Source organism: Struthio camelus, chromosome 3, assembly GCF_040807025.1.
Source record: "Struthio camelus isolate bStrCam1 chromosome 3, bStrCam1.hap1, whole genome shotgun sequence".
NCBI classification, from domain to species: domain Eukaryota; kingdom Metazoa; phylum Chordata; class Aves; order Struthioniformes; family Struthionidae; genus Struthio; species Struthio camelus.
In genome coordinates, this window is record NC_090944.1 from 122,859,880 (window position 1) to 122,877,540 (window position 17,661).

Sequence of the window (17,661 nt, forward strand, 5' to 3'; positions counted from 1 at the left end):
TCCTTTTTATTTTGGACATAAACACAGATTAAGTCTCCCACTGCATTACTCATTTCATTGCTTTTAGAAAACAAGCTCCTAGTGCAACATTCAAAAACACACACAGCCTTCAAAGTGTAATGCCAACTTGTCTCTACATTGCTCGTTCTCTGAGGCACATCTGGGAAAAGCTCTGAACTTGTCGCTAAACTGTTTAACTTGGAATTCCTTACCCCTGGCCCCCAAAGCTATAGGAATTAACAGCTTTCAGCTTTCGACAGTGCTCATGTCCCCAGAGCAAAGGGCGGGGGTGACTCACGCAAACACCTTTCACTGCAGCTCTTCTTCATCTCAAGTCGAAGGGGAGGTCGCTAATAAGGAGACGGATGCTTGCACACGGAAGTCGGAAAAAAATTACCGACGTTGTTAAGGGTACCAACGTAACACTGCTCCCTTGTGTCAGGCACAGCTTAAAGTCGGAATGGGAATAAAGCAAATCTCCCTGCCAGACCTTGCCTATGCCAGAGGAAAAAAAAAACACAACAGTACCTGTGATGCAATTACTACAGCCAACATAAAAACATTACAGACTATTGTGTCAATAAAATCTGTCAAGTCCATTAATTGGCCTAACTGATTTATCATTGGCACTCCCACACTTCGTTGGTCCATGGAGTGCTCCCCACCCTCTAATTTTCTAAGGATCGCCATATACCCTTAGCATCACCCTTGCAGGTGAAAATATTTAGCAGCAGTGCGCTATCAGCAGACCACCTACCAAAATCAATATGAAAATCTCCAACTTCTGATCACCGGCAGGCCACAGAGAAAAGGAAATAGTAGCCAGCACCATTCAGCACCAGCAATTTTATGTTAATAAAGAGAGTTTCCCTGAGGAGTTCCTACACCAAAAACCTAACTGAGCAAGGGTAATCTTTATGAAGACATACGCTGTTCCTTTACAGTCCACCCACAGCAGGATTTTTAGGTTTTGGAAAGTCAACTGGCATCACAGTATGTAAATGCAATCCAAGTAGACACAAAGTTTACTTTTCTTGCTGGGGAAAAGGGCAAGGCAAAGGCTAAAAAAAGCTGCCAGATTCACATCTCTAATTAACTACCCTAGTCTGTCTGGCTGTTGCTGAAGCGGGTCTTTCTCAAAGAAACGGGCTCTTCTAGCTCACAGCAGGGTGAGGTAAGAGAGGGATGACCCTCCAGTTTATATACTAAATTCAGCATTTGTATTAGAAGCAACTTCCATCATCCCAAACCTTAACTGGTATGCACTGCAGATGAACTCCTTTTTATTTCCCACTCCATTCTATTAGACCTTCCCTAATACTTAAATGTGAAGTCATTGCCAAAGCTGCCTCTGAAAGACAATAAAACAGCACGCATGAGCGGTCCTGTGTGTTACATGATCAGCTTAAACGGCTCTCGCCATCTACCATAAGCCGTGATTCCCACACCCTCCCTTGCTCTGCTCCCGCAGTCACACGGTCACGGCGTGAGTCAGACCAGCTTACTTGTTGAGCCAACTGAAAGTGTGGGTGTGGGCTATATTAGTTTTAATTTTAAGCTGGCACTCTAGACAGACAAGAATATTCCTTCAGTGCTTTAGAGCTGTGAATTAAAATCGGGGCAGGAGATTCTACAGACAAAATTTGACCAGAAATCTGCAGGCAGGGCTCTAGAGGGGTCTGCCAAGGGCACGCTCTACAGGAAGGGAGGGACCTTCATGAGCTGCTGCAATGCCATCACTGAACTACCACACCTCAGAAGACTTTTTTGCAGAGCTTATTATCAAGAACACAGCTTGTGAGAAGGGATAAAATAAACTTACAGAAAGCTTATTTAAGTACCACTGGCAAAGATACCAGCACGGTGATTTGACGCAGCTTCTGGAAGTTACTCAGAAGTCTCTCTTCACCAGTGCACATACCATGCGCGAGCTGCAAAAAGCAATAGCAGGCCTCTTATCCTAACGCCAGCTTGTTCACCCGACAGGAACTACAAAGTTACTTCAACCAATTCCTGTGCTACTTGGTGCGACTTGTCCAGCATGCAGGCCCATGACAAAACACATATACATCAATAAATGCAGGAGTCAGTCCAGAGAAGTCAACCAGAAGGCAGTCAGAAGCCAACCTCCAGCTACAAAACATTCAAGCATAACAGACTTGCAATGACCACTTCCTAACACTGAAAAAAAAACCCTTTTCCCAATAAACAGCTACATTTAACTATTTTGTTTGGAGAGGACGCAATCATGTCTTGCATCGTACCACCAAATCTGGATAATCTGGGTAAATAATAAAAGATCCAGAAATAGGTACACTAATGACTGACCCTGTTACTAAAAAGCAAAAGAGAAAAAAAAAACAGAAACAAAAACCGTAAAAAGACTTTACCTGTGGTACGTCATCAGGTCTAACAACAAGAACAGTAAACACTAGTACTCGACACCAGTCTCAGCATCCTTCTCAGGTCCCTCAGTTGTAAGCTCTCCTTCAGTTCCTTCAGAATTGACTGAGGAAACCCATCCTACAATCAGGAAAATGCTGAACATCTGGGATGCTACCCTCTGCCTATCTCAGAAAGTAACCAACTGTAGCAGGCCTAAGTAATAGGCTTTGTAGCACATGCTTCTTTGCATCTTTGGACTTCAGGTTCGTAATTGAGAAGATGGGATGGGGTGTGCCTATGTTCATGCCCTATTTGCTGGCAAACAGGTGTTTACCAGGAAAGATCTCTCAAGGACTGAATCTCCTACCCAAGGTAGCAGGAGTATTTCTACTAATTTGAATGAGAACAGGGGTTAAACCATAAGAACAACAAAATGGTTCTCTGTGTTACACTGAACATCTTTAAAAGAAAAACTCTCTTTTTCTACTTTTCTCTCTTTTTCTAACTTTTCCCTCCTGCTTATCAACGGTGCCTCCTAAGACACACCGTTTTCTTTCTTCCTAGTACCTGGTTAGAGAAGATACGTAAATCGTTTTTAATTCACTTCATCATACATATGTATGGTTCTCTCATTTATACCACACACCTATCCGCTGGGCCGTTCCGTTTTACACGAAGGAAAACCTCCAACGAAAGGATAACTGGGGGAGAGGAGCATACACAATGAGGCTAAAGTTGCTGGGCTGCTTCGCTGTTCAAAAGAGTGCCAGCGTATTCGTTAAAGGTGCTTGTGTTCCCGTTTGCATTCAGTTTACTTAATCAGTCCTACTTTTCGCCTTCTCAATCACACTACTCTTCAGCATTGCCATAGTTACTGCACAACTCCCGCTCTGCAGGCAGAGTTCAGGGCGCCAACGGACAGCTACAGAAGAGCCTCACGTAAACTGCCTATTCACCCTCGCTGGCATTTTGCAGCAGGGGAGTTTTTGCCGTTTCTCTTTTTAAACAAAAGAGCCCAACAGACTCAGGCCATAGCGCTTTGGCCTGAAAGAGAGAGGAAAAGACATCTATTTTTATTGATACCGCTGACGTAGGTCACTAAACTAATGGAATGTTACTGAGTCTACCGAAGTAATTTTAAACTTTGTTTAGGAAACATGTTACTATTAGGAATGCACAAATATCCCGCAAAAGGACTCTGGTCATGACAGCGCTCCAGAGGGCTCTGGCAAGGACTTCAGCATCCAAAACCACTCCCTCTGTCCGCCCCCTCAGCAGAGGCAGAGACTTCCTTACATTACGTTACCAAGCGGCACAAAACGTAGTCACGTACAGCTCTGCTTCTCTAATAGCAACCAACTCCTTTTAGAGTTAAACGGTCCTCTGGATGAAAAAACAAAAAGCCCTGAACTCTTTTGGCACGCAGATCGTGTATCAAAACATGACACAGGTCGTGGTGAGAAACAAATTTAAAACTAGTCCTCAGCTAGCATCTGTACTGCCCAAGCGAAGTGACGGATGCAATGCGACAAATGGAGAACACGACAAAAAGGACACTGCGAAAGCTCTTCCCACCAATCCCAGCAGTGAAGAAGAACAAGTCGGGAGGCTCTTCGAAATACTATTCTTGCGTTCAGCGTATCCACTGAACAACATAACGTAGTCTCTTTTTTGGGGTTGGAGTCAGTTTGTAAAATCAGCGTTTAAACTAAAATTACTTCGTGCTTTAGCGGCCAATAAACAAGAGCTAGTGCCTTCCTACAGACTGACATATCGCACAAGATTTGCAGAGCTCTTTTAAGATGCAAAGTACTATATAATAGCTACTGCTAACATTTTGGAACAGAACAAGCCTCTCTCAAACTGCAGGAAACTCTGCACTTTCTTAAAGCCTGATAAGACCACTGGTATTACTGAGAAGGAGTGTCATTCATAATTGAATCCTCATTTATTTAGCTGGATGGAGCTATTTTTTAATAGGTACTGATGACAGTCATTTCAGAAAGTATAATTCATAACTCAGTCCTCCGAAAAGCCTAAACTGGACTCCTCTCCAAATGTTTTTTAAAATACATGCGCACGTTCTGGCTTCCCAAAGTTAAAAACTTAAAGCAACTCAGACTGATAACAGCTGTAAGACAAGAAGTGGCGGAAGACAAGAATCTTGTGTCACCAACACGCCAAGTAAAACAAAGCCCATGACAGCAGCGCTCCCGGTAACTGAAGCGCATGTAAGCGCATTCCTACGCGGACGCCACAACTTGCAGCTCTACCCGAATTTGGGATTTAGAGACCTACATTTGGGCAGCCCTATCCTATCAATAAATCAGTCAATCAATCAATCAATCACTCAGCCAGGACCACCGAGCCTACAAATCCCAGCGGTGACAGACAACAACGTTCGCCGGGCCGGAGGGAGTCTGGAGCCCCCGCCGGCTGCGCTGCCTGGCGAGGGAGCGAGACAGGCTGCAGCCGCTCACCGCACTCCAGGCACGATATCGGGAAGACCCCCGCCGCCCCCGCGCGCAGGCCGTGACAGAGCGCTCCGGGCTTAAATAAAAAAAAAAAATTAAAAAATGTTTTTAAAGTTTAAAAAAAATGAAAAAAATAAAAATTTTAAACATTTATTTATTTATTTTTTTAAAGAGCTAAATGTTTTTCAAGTTAGGGCTTGAACTCAAAGCGAAGTCGCGCACCCCCTGGCGCCGCTGCAGCCGCGCTAGCGGGCGACGTCCGCGCACGCCGGACACGGCTCCCGCCGCCAGCGCCGAGAGCGGCGCTTCCCGCGCTCCGAAACGCACCCGCCAACGGCGCAACCCCCCCGCCGCCTCCCCCGCGGTCCCGGGCCGAGCCGAGCCGGGCCGGGCAGCACCGCGCCGGCCTCCCTCCATCCCTCCCTGTCTCCCTCCCGGCCCGGCGGCCCCGCGCTTACCCGGCCGGCGCGGGGAGTCACCGCCTGGGCGCCGCCATGAGGGAGGCAGCAGGCACCGGGCGGGCGGGCAGGCGGCGGCGGCGGCGGCGGCGGCCCCGGGCCGGGCCGGGCGCCAGGCCCCGCCTCACCCAGCCGCGGCCTCCCTGCTGCCTGCCCGCCTCCTGCCTCTCCCCGCCCGCCGCCCGGCGGCACCTCCCGGGCCGGGGAGGGGGCAGCGGCCGGGTCACCGGCGGCCCCGGGTCCCCTCCGCCGCGGGGGGGGGGGGGAGGGGCCTGGGCGCCGGGCCGGTCTCGGCCCCTCAGGGGCGGCGGGCGCAGCGGGCAGGGGCAGCGCGCTGCCTCCGGCTGGTGCTTGAGAGCCCCAAAGACGGAGGGAGACACCCCAAAATCGGGAGGGACGAGGATGGAGTAAACCCCAGGTCGGGGCTGGTCTCCCCTCCGAGCAGTCGGGGAAGGCAGAGGAGGCGAGGGCCCGCGCGCCGCTCCGGCCGGGCCGCGGCGACCCCGGGGCGAAGGCCGGCGAGGCGCCCGGCACCAACCCAGCCAGGCCCCCGAAACCGCCAAGGCAACAAACGCGGGGCGGTGGAGGCGGGCGGGCGTCAGCGGCGCAGCCAGTTTGCGTTACGGCGCGTAGGAGCCTTCGCCGTGGAGCGAGACCCGCTTTGTGCCAGACCCTGGTTCGGAGAGCGCGTCCTGCACGAGTCGGTTAAAGAACGGATGACGTCCCCCGGCTGGAGACTGCTGTTTCGATCCTCCAAGGAGCGATCGGAGCAATTTCACCCACGTTTTATGCTGGAGCGCGTCTGCTGCGGGTCTTGACAAAATTTGAGAAAGGACGGCGAACACATTAAACGGGAGATACAGGCCAGAAGCGGCGTACAAAGAGAAAGCAGTCTCAGGAAACGAACCCACTTTCTCTTCCAGCGCTACCAAGCGCTGCCCGGAAGGTCAGGTCTCTCATAGGTGCACGATAGTTTCCCTCTTGTACCGCACACATCCCAGAAATTCCTTTAGACAATTTCCTCTTCTCTTGAAATCCAGGCAACACAACACATCAGCGCCATTCAGCTGCAGTTACAGCCTCTTCTTGTTTCATTTCCTGTCCTTTCCCCAGTTTACAATACGTGCGCAAACCACCGAACCAGCAAGTCGGTACGGCTCTGTGGGTTTGAACAAGTCTTTTGGTGAAATGACAATTCTGTTCTGTTTAACTCTCCAGCATGTAACTAATTCCTTCAAAGGATAAGTGCCTCTCTTCAGTGCTCCTTTTTCAGAGGAAAAGCACGTATTTATTCTCACATACATCATTCATTTTAATTTAAAACAGAAAGTTACTTTCTAGTCTAGTTTGTTAGAATACTGTAATTATCCGTGCCTCTCTGTGCCAGCTTTTCTTAGATGTCATAATTTACATAATGTGATATAGCATCTCCAGGTTTGATTTTTTACCACCTCTTAATAACAAGTGACGTGCATGCAAATCTTGATACACGCAGTAAATAATATAGGGCTCTTTTGAAATGCTTCACAATCTTCTTTCCAAACACTGCTGAGGGGTGCTCTAAGTGTAGCAATTTAATTTAATTTCCGTATAAGTGAAAAGTAAGGCAGTTAACCAAGCAACTGTGAAGTCTGTGAAATGTAGAAAGCAGGGAAGAAAACGCCTGATGAAAGCAAGATTTTGTTTCAATGGTAACGGATGCGGCAGGAGCATAGGAAAATTACTTGCCAGTACGCACAGTTAAAGGACCTTTGTGTGTGTTCAGACTGCAAATTTTTCAGCCGGAGATAAATTTTTGATCATAACTATATCCACAAGGTACCATGTCCCATCCAAAAGAGTTTCCTGTAAACAAGCCTCACGTCTCTGAAGAGGACGAGGACTCCAGGACTGCTCTCCAGTCAAGCACCCTTCCGGGTGGTCTCACTGATAGCACTGTACTGGCTTGAAAGCCCAAATCGAGCCCCACAGCCTTTTAGCATTTATCCGGAACAAAAAAAAAAAAAAAAAAAAAACACTTGCTGGTTTCTTAGCAAGATGTTAAGCTATGGTCATTTTCCAGTTTGTGTAGAAATAGCCGTTTTCTTCTCCATAGCGTCAGTCTTCCTATACCCAAAAGAGGAAGCACCGTCAAAGAAAGGTGAGGGCTCTCCTGGTGCCCAGTGTATGGATTCATGTCCCAGGAAAGGGATATCTAAAAGAAAAAAATTACTCGTGTTTTAATGAAGATGAGACTCAAAGCTTGGGACAGAACTTTATATGTGGCAGACCAGTCACAGGGACATGAGCAGTGAGAAAAGTCTCATGACTGCAGGCTGTTAGGTGACTGACATGATCCCCCACATCCGTCCCCAGTCTGTTCCTGTTGTCCTGGACAGTAACAGAAGATAAACTGTAGCCAAAGAGGGGAGCAGAAGGGCAGACTACTGAAAAGACTAAGAAATTCAGAGGTGAATTATCACGGTTTTACTTGGATGGGGACCTCTTGGGGAACAGGCTTGAAGTAAGCATGTGAGCAGCCTGAGGTAAGGATATGAGACACTGCCACACGATCTAGGTGAGCCAAGGCTGATATCCTTTGGAGCGGAAAGCTGGTGAGATTTTTTTGCAAGTTCTTACCTAGTCAGAAAGTCATCCCAAAGCAAACAGGCCTGCACAGAAATTGAGTTCAGGCAGGCTCCAGTAAATTCAATGCCTGGAGGCAGGATGAGCACTGACTCTGAAAAACACAAGGCATTAAAATTTTCTATCGTTCTTTAATGAAGGGGAACGACAGTGGTCCAGCAGCGCTCGGCAGAGCTCTGTAAAGGACACCCCTTTTTCTTTGAGATAAACCACCAAAATTGCTAGACCTTCATGAAAACCTGCAGAATTACGGAAAGGCCAAGCTGTCAGTGCTGGAAACGGCTGTGACACAGGAAACAGAGGTACTTAGGACTGCGAACCCTGACTGAAGCGTGAGGAGCTGTGAAGGTCGGGGAACGCCGACCAACTCTGCTGCTCAGCTGTAGCAATGAACAAATTGCACCATCTTGGAGCTGCCAAGTCTAAGTCCAGGACAGGTCTTGCCGCCCTACCTGTTCACCATCTGCAGAATCATTTTCCTCTCAGAGGAAACACCTCTTGGGCTTCACCATTCCCCTGGGAGAGGAGTTCCTTCAGAGAAACACAGCATGAGGCTTGGAAAACAGCTTCTTTACAAACAGGGTAGTACAGTCATATTGCCCTATATAATGTTCTTGTATTCTTACAACTACCAGAGTATCTTCAGAAAACATTTCTTATCCGTTACACCGAGCATCTCTAGAAGTCACTTGTCAGAGGTGACAAGGCACCATGCAACAAATCTTTTCCAAAAAGGACAGGAAACATGGGCAGAGCAGGCGGAAAGAAGGGGAAGAGGTGAAGACCACTTGTTGTGTCCTCTGAAGCGTTCCCAGAGGCATGGAGCGGAGTAACCAGGGCAGCTGCCTCCGCTTCACTGCGGTGCAGGCAGTCTGCTAACAGATCAAAATTCCTTGTCATATGTGACTGCAGTTACTCTAATTGCACATACAAATGCACGGTCCCCTTTCAAATTCTATTAACCTATCAATACCACTGATAGCTCTCTTGTGACAGTGAGTTCCAGTTTATTGTGTAACGTACCAAAAATTCTTTCTAAAGTATCATCTTGTCGCTTTTAGCTTCACTGCTTTTCACTGTCTTGAACTTTCGCATGTATTTTAAAGAGAACAAGGAGGGATGTCCTTTTATAAATTGCTTTTATTTATGCTACTTACCTTATTTGAAAACTAAGCAATCTTACTCTTCCGCTCTGTTCATGGGAAATATTTTTCAGGCTCTGGATGTCTGCATTTGCTATGCAACAGTGTTCAATACAGGTTTCCCTACAAGTAAATTACTCTGCTAGCTTAATACTATTACAGTTACAAGGATTGCACTAGGAAAAAGAATGGCCATTCTTAGTTTAAAAAGTCCCATTTTTTATTAGTGACTTAATTAAAAAAAAAAAAATCTAGCCAGCTCCCCATATAGTCAGTCAGGTCTTTGTTCACGAGTGCTTACCATTTATTTTGAACCTGGTAAGGTACTAGTTGTTAAAATTAATATAAAATGAATCTTATATTTATCATACACAATTTCACTTAGTGGCCTGTTACCTACTGACTTCTGACAGAATCTTTTTCATTTTCCATCTCCATAATGCATAAGGGACAGCAATGTTTCGCAGAAGTAGGATTTGAGGGTCAGCCTTAAATGAGGGTGTAAGTTTCCTCTAAGGAACAGCACAACTGCTCACATCTTCCCCATTGTTAAGTTGTATTTTGAATGATGCGCTGGCTTTCTGTTCAAGCCATAGAGCTACTAAATAATATCATAGACATAAATGATATCTTAAACTAAGTGATACCATTGAAAACCTATTCTAGTAAATGCAAATTAAAATCACTAGAGTTCACTTGGATAAGGATGTGATGGGAAGGCTGAGGGAACAGGGCAACAGCATTTCAGGAACTATGTGCAGGAGAAGATACCAATGTAGCATTTGCACTGGAAGTCGCTCCTTAGGAGATCAGTAATAAACACATACATAGGAGAGGAGAAAGAAAAACAGATGCCTCAGCTTTAGTTTTCCTAACTTAATGGTCTTTATTCTGATAGATCCAAGTTTTTCCACCATATTTTAATCCATAACTTGCAAGACAGTAAATGGTTACATTCATATTTTTCTCTCTTTAAATATATTTCTTCATTTCTGCCAACCTGAGGCCTCCAGGCTCAGATCACAAAACAGCAACCTTGGCAAGCGCTGGGTTTACATAGCTTATTATGCCATCCGCCACGCCAACACGAAGCAGCGAAGGTGCCAGAACCTGATCCCAGCTTCTTCCCTTCTGGAATTCCAGCACAAGGAGCCTCCTGTCTCCGCGCTTCCCTTGCTCACGAGATACGCCAAAGGTCTTGGCAGCAAGAACAAGAAGATCGATACCTCCGACTTCATCAAAGAGCCAGGAAACTCACCAAAATGAGTTCTTCAGAATCTCCTGTACTTTTTCACAACATTTAATCCTTTTACCCGTTAGCCTCCACATAAACTGAAAACTATTAGAGAGGCTAAAGTGGAAAGAGTATTATTTTGCATATCTCTTTATCAAGGTCAGCATTTGTCTTACAATAGATGAGATTTTTCCCTTTACTGAGGCAAGTACAAGCCCGCTGTTTTGTGTGTGTGTGTGTGTGTGTGTGTGTGCGCGTGTAAGAGAGCTCAGTTTTGCTTCTTGCTGATAAACCACGGAGGGACTGGAGATGAGAACAGGAGGCGACTAATGGTGCTCCAGACCACTCTGCAGCAAAACTATGTCTCGTCATCAAGGCCATTTTTAAGCTTCACTATCAAAGAAGTCTGTGTGTGTGTGCGCACAGGAACATGGAGGGGGAGGAGCATGAACAGATTTCTACAAAATAACTTTGTAAGAGAGACCGGTATTCTCACATTTAGGATTCATTTTCAAAACAGGACTTTTCTCTAATAAAAATCTGCTATTCTCATCCTCCTCCACAATAATCCAGGACACTATAAACTCAAGCAGGAAAAAAACCCCAGATACTGAGATTTAAATGACCCTAATATAATTTGGCTTTAATGAATAGCATGTGCAGAACAACTTAGAGCAATTAAAATTATTTCTACAGTAAATAGATTTTGAAGTGTATTACGTAAAGATACAATATATTGCTACAGGCAGTTATTAAACTCACTTAGCATTTTATAAATGCTAACAATAAAATCAATTCATATTGTTACCTATACTTAGGTTGCTCTTAACATGATTTGCAGTATATTAACCTCTTCTACAAACTGTTTACTGTTTATGACTAGTTTGACAAGCGAAACTCATCAGTTCATATATTACCAGAACCAAATATTAACTGAAGATAGAAAAGCACTCAGTTCTAGACTTATTTTTAACGCTTTACTCTACTTCCTTGCCTTTTATTTTAGCAACAAATTTCCATGAACAAGATGACGCCCATCTTGAGAATTAAAATCAGCAATAGTTTGAAAATAAGAATGAGATAAGAATTTGTTTCTATTAAAAACCCACAAGTTTAGTATATGCACTATTTAAGTTCTGTATATTCGCTGTATATAAATTGGTTACAAACATATGGCATAGCAGGAACAACACACCTTTATTGTGTTCCTTTTGTTAGGGATTCAGTGCCTGTTGGGGAAGCTGGCTTCGAATGCTGTTGACCTCCTGGGCTAGGCCTATAATCTAAGAACGTTTGTTTCATGCGCTTGCTTGGACTGAAAATAAATCAGACTTTCCCGATCTCAAAACAAACTTTTGGTGAAATTCATCTCCCCTGCCCCAAGGTAAATACGTGCTGTGGTTGACATCACATCAACCGTACGCAGTTTGAAAGTGTCTAAGTAGAAGGCCGAGTAAAGGGTGCAGCAACGATGCCAGTGCTATAGCTGTTCCTCAGAGCAAAGGTTACAGCTAGTGAAGTGGCACTGAAGCTCCCAGCTCAGACTTTTTCAAGCTTATAACTTATTTTAAGAATCTGTCCTGAAAAGTGCTCTGCATTTATTCTTCAAGTGCAGGCTGAAGTCTTCTAGGTTTGAGAGGAAGAAAGCTTGAATGTCTAGGAGGGGCAGGGGACAGACATTTGAGGAATTTTTTCCCCCTCCCCATACTCATTTCAGAAGCAATAAACTTTATATGGCAAAAAATCGGCAAAAAGCTCGATGCTAGCGCAGACTAGTTTCCAAGTGGACTAATAAAAGAAAATTTGTAGTGCTTAAAATAATTGGAAATTCTACACTGGACTTCTAGTTTTATGGCCTACTTCGTTCTCAGGACCAAGCCCTGCTTATGGAAAAGTGTACAGAGACAGCTTTGGTATCACATCTTGATTTCAAAGGCTACTTCTTTGGGTAAGACTTCATCGGTTTATAGGGTTTTGGACTTACAATGTGAATTAGAGTTAAAATCAGTACAGATAAATGGTTTGATTTTTGAAGTTATGGAAATATTCATCCTTACAATTTCACTTATCAAAATTTTAAAACTAAAATCCTTATAGCAGTAGTACCTTGGTAGCTTGATAGGCAAGTTAAGGCCAGTGAGAATCATATGCTTTTTATTTTGCAGCTCAACTATGCAACCTCAGCATCGGAGCAACCCAAGTATTTGCACTCAAAGCTTTTGTAAGAAGCCAAGTGATTCAGAATTAGCACTGACGTGGCTAAAGCAGCCTACGTGCACAGGAAAAAAAACGAGCGCTGCCCCCAGGCAAGTTTCCGTGTGGCAGATTTCACAATCCCCATTAGACCTTGGTTTATAAAGGTCCGCAAAAGCTGCCCCTATAGCCATCTCTCACTTAAAGCTAGCAATTCTGCAGACACCCTTCTAGTTAGAACAAGCCTCTAACTTTGTAACTAAAAGAAATACTCAGGAGTTAGGACAAACATGGCCTCTCGCAACAAACATGGTTTTAATTCACTGCTGAGTGAATACTGCAAGTAGTAACAGAAGTAGAAAATGTGGAATAAGCATTTCTTAATGCAGGGGCATCTAGCCTTTGAAAGAGAAAATAATCAGACCTCACATAGCAATTATTTTTTTTTTTTTCTTCTTTTCAAACTGCAGTGAGTTTTGTTTTCATTATGACCATGCTGTTGGTAGGCTACTGCTCTCAAATTACCTTGCCCACATACTGCATTAGAGAACATCAAGTTTGCCCAGATTACAGAGACAGACGGTTCTCCAAAGTGTAACATAGAAGTGGATTTGTAAGAAGAGGAGGGGAAAAAAAAAAAAAAAATCACATCACCCAACCAAAACACTAGTAATTTCTCTAATCTCACACTAGGTGCTACTTGGATAAAAGGTTGGTTTCCTTCCCTGTTTGCAACTGGTCCACTGGATGCCTGAGCAAATAATTTCTTCGTAGTTATAGCAAATCCTGTTGAACAGGGACTGTCCCCTGCAGCACCTGAAGTCGCGGCCACGAACATCAGGGAAACACACTGGTTCTGAGACCTTTTCCCACCAGAAATACAATTCATCTACCAGTGATGCTACAGTAGAGAGGGCAGCAGGATTACAAGTACAAAGAAGTAGAGAAGATAGCTTAATAAAAAGGAAAAATACCCTGTACGAATAGCCAATGTATTTCAAAGTGAAGCGTTCCAGTCTTATTTCAAGTTCTGCTAGACTACGTCTTCTGTGAAGTTGCCAGCACCACTACCATTGAAACTTTGAGCTGTTTAAGCAGGAATCTGAAAGAACTAGCAGAAAACGTTATGAACACTACTGTTCTTAAACAAACAGATTATCACTATTTGTTAAGTCACAGGTATGTATTCATATGTAACAATTTAAATTAGTCACACGTGATTATTTAAACACCAGTGAGAATACCTTGAGCAGCTTCTGATGACCTTAGCCTAAGACTACAGTTGTAAAAGTTAAGCTTTCAGGCAGGTAAACCTTCTTTGACCTTTGCGATCTTAAAGCGTTTTAAAATAGCCAAGGCATTTAATTATTTGATGCTTTTATGACAGATATCTTTCCTGGGTACCTTCAAAACTGCTGAAGCTGTAGCTCCTAAGAGGACAATTATCTTGAAGTTATACAAGTTCTTGATTGTAATATTTACTTTGAAAACAGAACAGTAACTGGGGATGTATTTTTAGAATATATGTATAGTTAAGCATAGACATATTGGTACAGTGCTTTGTTTTGTTTTTAACTCCTGGAAGAGTTTTTGTCTTTGAAGATCCAAGTATCATTAAAACCATTAACAAGAAAAAGTGCTGTTATCTGAACCAATCGCTTCACAAAATCCTTGAAAACTTGCTTTTGTTATAAACATGACCGGGTTTAAATGGATAGTTCATTTAAAAAATTAAACAAGGATTAGGATTTCTTTTAAACCCTAGGTTCAAGTTATATTGTTCTCAAGGCTTTAGTAATTTACAGTAGTTTGTCATTAGCTCCCTGGTTAACCAGCTCCAAAGCATAGGATTTGGTCAGTTTTTGACTGTTAATTCCAACATTAGAGAAATTTGTTCCCGAGTTTTGTACAATTCTATTATAATGTGCATGCACTGTTCTGTATGGACACGATAGTTCAAATTCATACTTCTGGAAAACTGTCTCAAAGATCACCTCCTCACTGCAATGTTAAAGGTGGTCTTCAATTTAATAGCTTAGCACTGTTGAATTACAACTGAAACATTTTTAAGATCTACAGTTAGAGAGTTCAGAAGCCGATTCAGAACTACCCGATAGCAGGTACACGCCTGCTAGTTGGGCATTCCCACTTGCTCCAGTTTATAACGCCAGTCTTCCAAGTGGAATTTAACACACTACACCCCCTCAAAACATGACTGCAACAGCATTCAAAATATCTCATTTTATCCTTAACTCTCCTTTCAGTTCCTTCTCACACCCATGGCAGCTTCATCTTCCAGTCTGTAGGTTAACACATTTTACCTGCTGTATCAAACAAGACCTGAGCCCCAGTCCTTGAGACATCACAGAATGGTTGATGTCAAAAGGGGCCTCTGGAAATCATCTACTCCAACCCTCCCTGCTTGGAGCAGGGTCGACTAGAGAAGGTTGCTTAGGGTCACATCCAGCTAGGTTTGAAAAATCTCCAAGGACAGACTCCATAACATGTCTGGGCAACTTGTTCCAGTGTTCGATCAAACTTACAGTAGAAAACCTGTCTAAGAAAAAGCTTTTTTTTTAATTTTTGTGCACCTATTGTCTCTTATCTTGTCATCGGATACCACTGAAAAGAGTTCGACTTTGTCTTCTTTATACCCTATCAGCTCATACCATATCCCAGTATTTTTTCAAAAGATTCTATTTTTGTGTATTGATAGTTTGAAACTGTCTGGAACTTGCTTGAAAAAATCTTTCCTTAAAAAAACTCAAGGGAGGCAGCTTGAGTGATCCAAATTGCATACATGTCTCTTCATGTGCTTATTTACAGCTGATTGGTGAAGCATATGCTCAAATAGGTTTCCAAGTACATACTACAAGGAAAAAATGCTGATGAACTAGCACACATTGAAATTGCACCTAATTGCCTACATGTTTTGGATTAATTCTAGTTTTCATGTTGTGGTATACACTGTTGCAAAAACAGTTTGAGGTAACATAGATTTTTAACTTTAAAAGTGTAAGTAAGTTAAAGACATTCTTTGAAGATTTTACTTAGTCCTTTCAAAAAAAAAAAAAAAGGTATATGCAAACCCCTTTTACTCAAGGCAGCCACCTATTAGTAGCATCAGTAAGAATTTTAACAGTTTGATTCAGAGAATCAAAACAAGATACCTGAACTCGTACCTTCACTGCAGAATAGAAGTCCTCAGAAAAGGCAGCTTCAAAAGATCTGGAAGTAAACAATTAACTTCCTATCCTACCTAAAACAGTTGAAGCTAAACCTGCTTTAATAAAATGGTTAGAGAGAAAATAAACACTCTTCCCAGCCCTCATTAGCACCACTGTGTATTCTTTCACTCAGTGTGATGCTCTTTCTTTTTCTCCAGTTTCATGACAATATCCACTCTGTTTTTAAAAAAAGAAAAAACAGAATTAGAAACAGCTCTCAAAACAATTGTGATCAATGTAGGTCACATACTTGTTTTTTGAAGTTACCTTTGAGTAGACAAATGTGAGAAGTGCCAACATGGACAAGGTGTACTTTGCACACTGCAGCACTATGTTCAGAAAGGCAAGCTGCCTCCGAGGCGAGAAGCTGTAGAAACGACGGCACAGTGCCCTGCTCAGACTAACATACCGTGAGAAGAGAAACGCTTACCAAGAGTTACCAAGAGTAGCTAGATCGGTCTAGTACCTAAGCCCACCTCATGGGGAGAAACCTTTAACAAGTTGCCACAATATCACATTCTGCAATCCAGACATGACCAGAATAAAGAAGAAAACAAATCAAGCTGCATTTGTGCAACTGATTTTATTACATACTCATAATACACATTGATACAGCTGACAGAGTAAACCCTTATGGGACAAATAAGTGCCATAATGCAAATTATGGAATAGAAGCTCAGTGTAAAACGTTGAGCAGCACAGCATCTGATTAAAAAAAAAAAAATGCTGTGAAAACTTGTGGTAATAGACTTCACTTAAATTCCTAGGAGATTTAGGAGATGCCAAAAGTTCACAGACGCCCTGGAACAGAAAAAGCCACATCCTCATCCACAGTCAGTCCATCAGGATAATGTCTTAATTCCACAAAAGACTTCTTGCTAATTCAGTGTTTAAATCGTCTACATAGTTCATGTTCTTTACTGTAAGAAAGCACTGTAAGCTGATCTATTCTACAAACAAATACCGCTTCACTCTGCTGGGGCATCTTACAATCACATTTTGCTCTAGCTTTAAACCGCTATTTCAATCAGTAAACAAAATGCCTAAATAAGGGCTTAGAGGAATTTCACAGACATATCCCAGTTCAGCTATTTGTGCTCTTTATTTCAAAATCCAAAGTGCCAAAAAACAAGCAGCAAGTTTCCATTACTGTGGTCTAAAATAAGAATGATCCCATTTACTTGTGTGAATGTATAGAAATCATTTTTAAAGCCACAATCCCAATTAATTTAGAAGAGCTAAGAACAGGAATAATACACTTACAGTAACTGCACAGCTCACATGGCAAAAAAGTCTTCAGACTTCATTTCTAAACTGCTGTTAACAAGTAACTGAATGTACACATTGACAGTTTAACTCAGAAAGACTACTGCACTGATACCAAACTTGTTAATGCATAATCAAATCTGAAAATATACAAAATCTGAAGTTATTACATGAAATTAAAACCTGGTTTTAAAAAGGGCACAGTAAAAACTGAAGGCAATTACTATATAAATTATCCACAGAGTGTACATTTTCTGGTTTAGAGCCACCATTAAGTTGTTTCATCTGTTACAAGTTCTGAATGTTTTAAAGCCATTTACAGCACCAAATCAGTTTTTTTTCTAGACCCAAGACCACCTCCGCTTCCTGTAACAAACAGGAACTGGACACCGAGTTCTCAATATCTGCATTTTGTGCAGCAGCAGCCGCCTCTGAAGACAGTGGATCAGCTGTGAACTATCGACTTTTGTTCTTTTTAGAATTTCCCTGCAGCAACAAGAAACAAGTGAACAGAATTTATAATTCAGAGAAGAAAGTTTATACAAACTACATCCAAAACAAACCTGAGGCCCGATAACTTATGCCTTCAAACAAAGATCAGTAAAACTGAAAGTAAACAGTCCATGAGCTTTCAATAATGGAAAGCCTTGCAGCTGG

The 17,661-nt window shown here is 43.0% G+C and overlaps 2 protein-coding genes across 3 annotated transcripts in view; both read right to left on the reverse strand.

The window, feature by feature from the left end:
- Nucleotides 1-7,287, reverse strand: part of LOC104153998 (stonin-1) — a 49,649-nt gene extending 42,362 nt beyond the window's left edge. Inside the window, exon 1 of the mRNA XM_068940029.1 lies at nt 6,229-7,287. The gene's annotated coding sequence lies outside the window, so the exon portion shown is untranslated. The remainder of the gene's footprint in view (nt 1-6,228) is intronic.
- Nucleotides 7,288-16,302: 9,015 nt separating this feature from the next.
- PPP1R21 (protein phosphatase 1 regulatory subunit 21) overlaps nt 16,303-17,661 on the reverse strand; it is a 33,278-nt gene continuing 31,919 nt past the window's right edge. For both annotated transcript variants that reach the window (XM_068940034.1, XM_068940035.1), the window contains one exon: nt 16,303-17,490. In XM_068940034.1, coding sequence (XP_068796135.1) covers nt 17,461-17,490 — 30 coding nt within the window. In that variant the 3' untranslated portion in view covers nt 16,303-17,460. The remainder of the gene's footprint in view (nt 17,491-17,661) is intronic.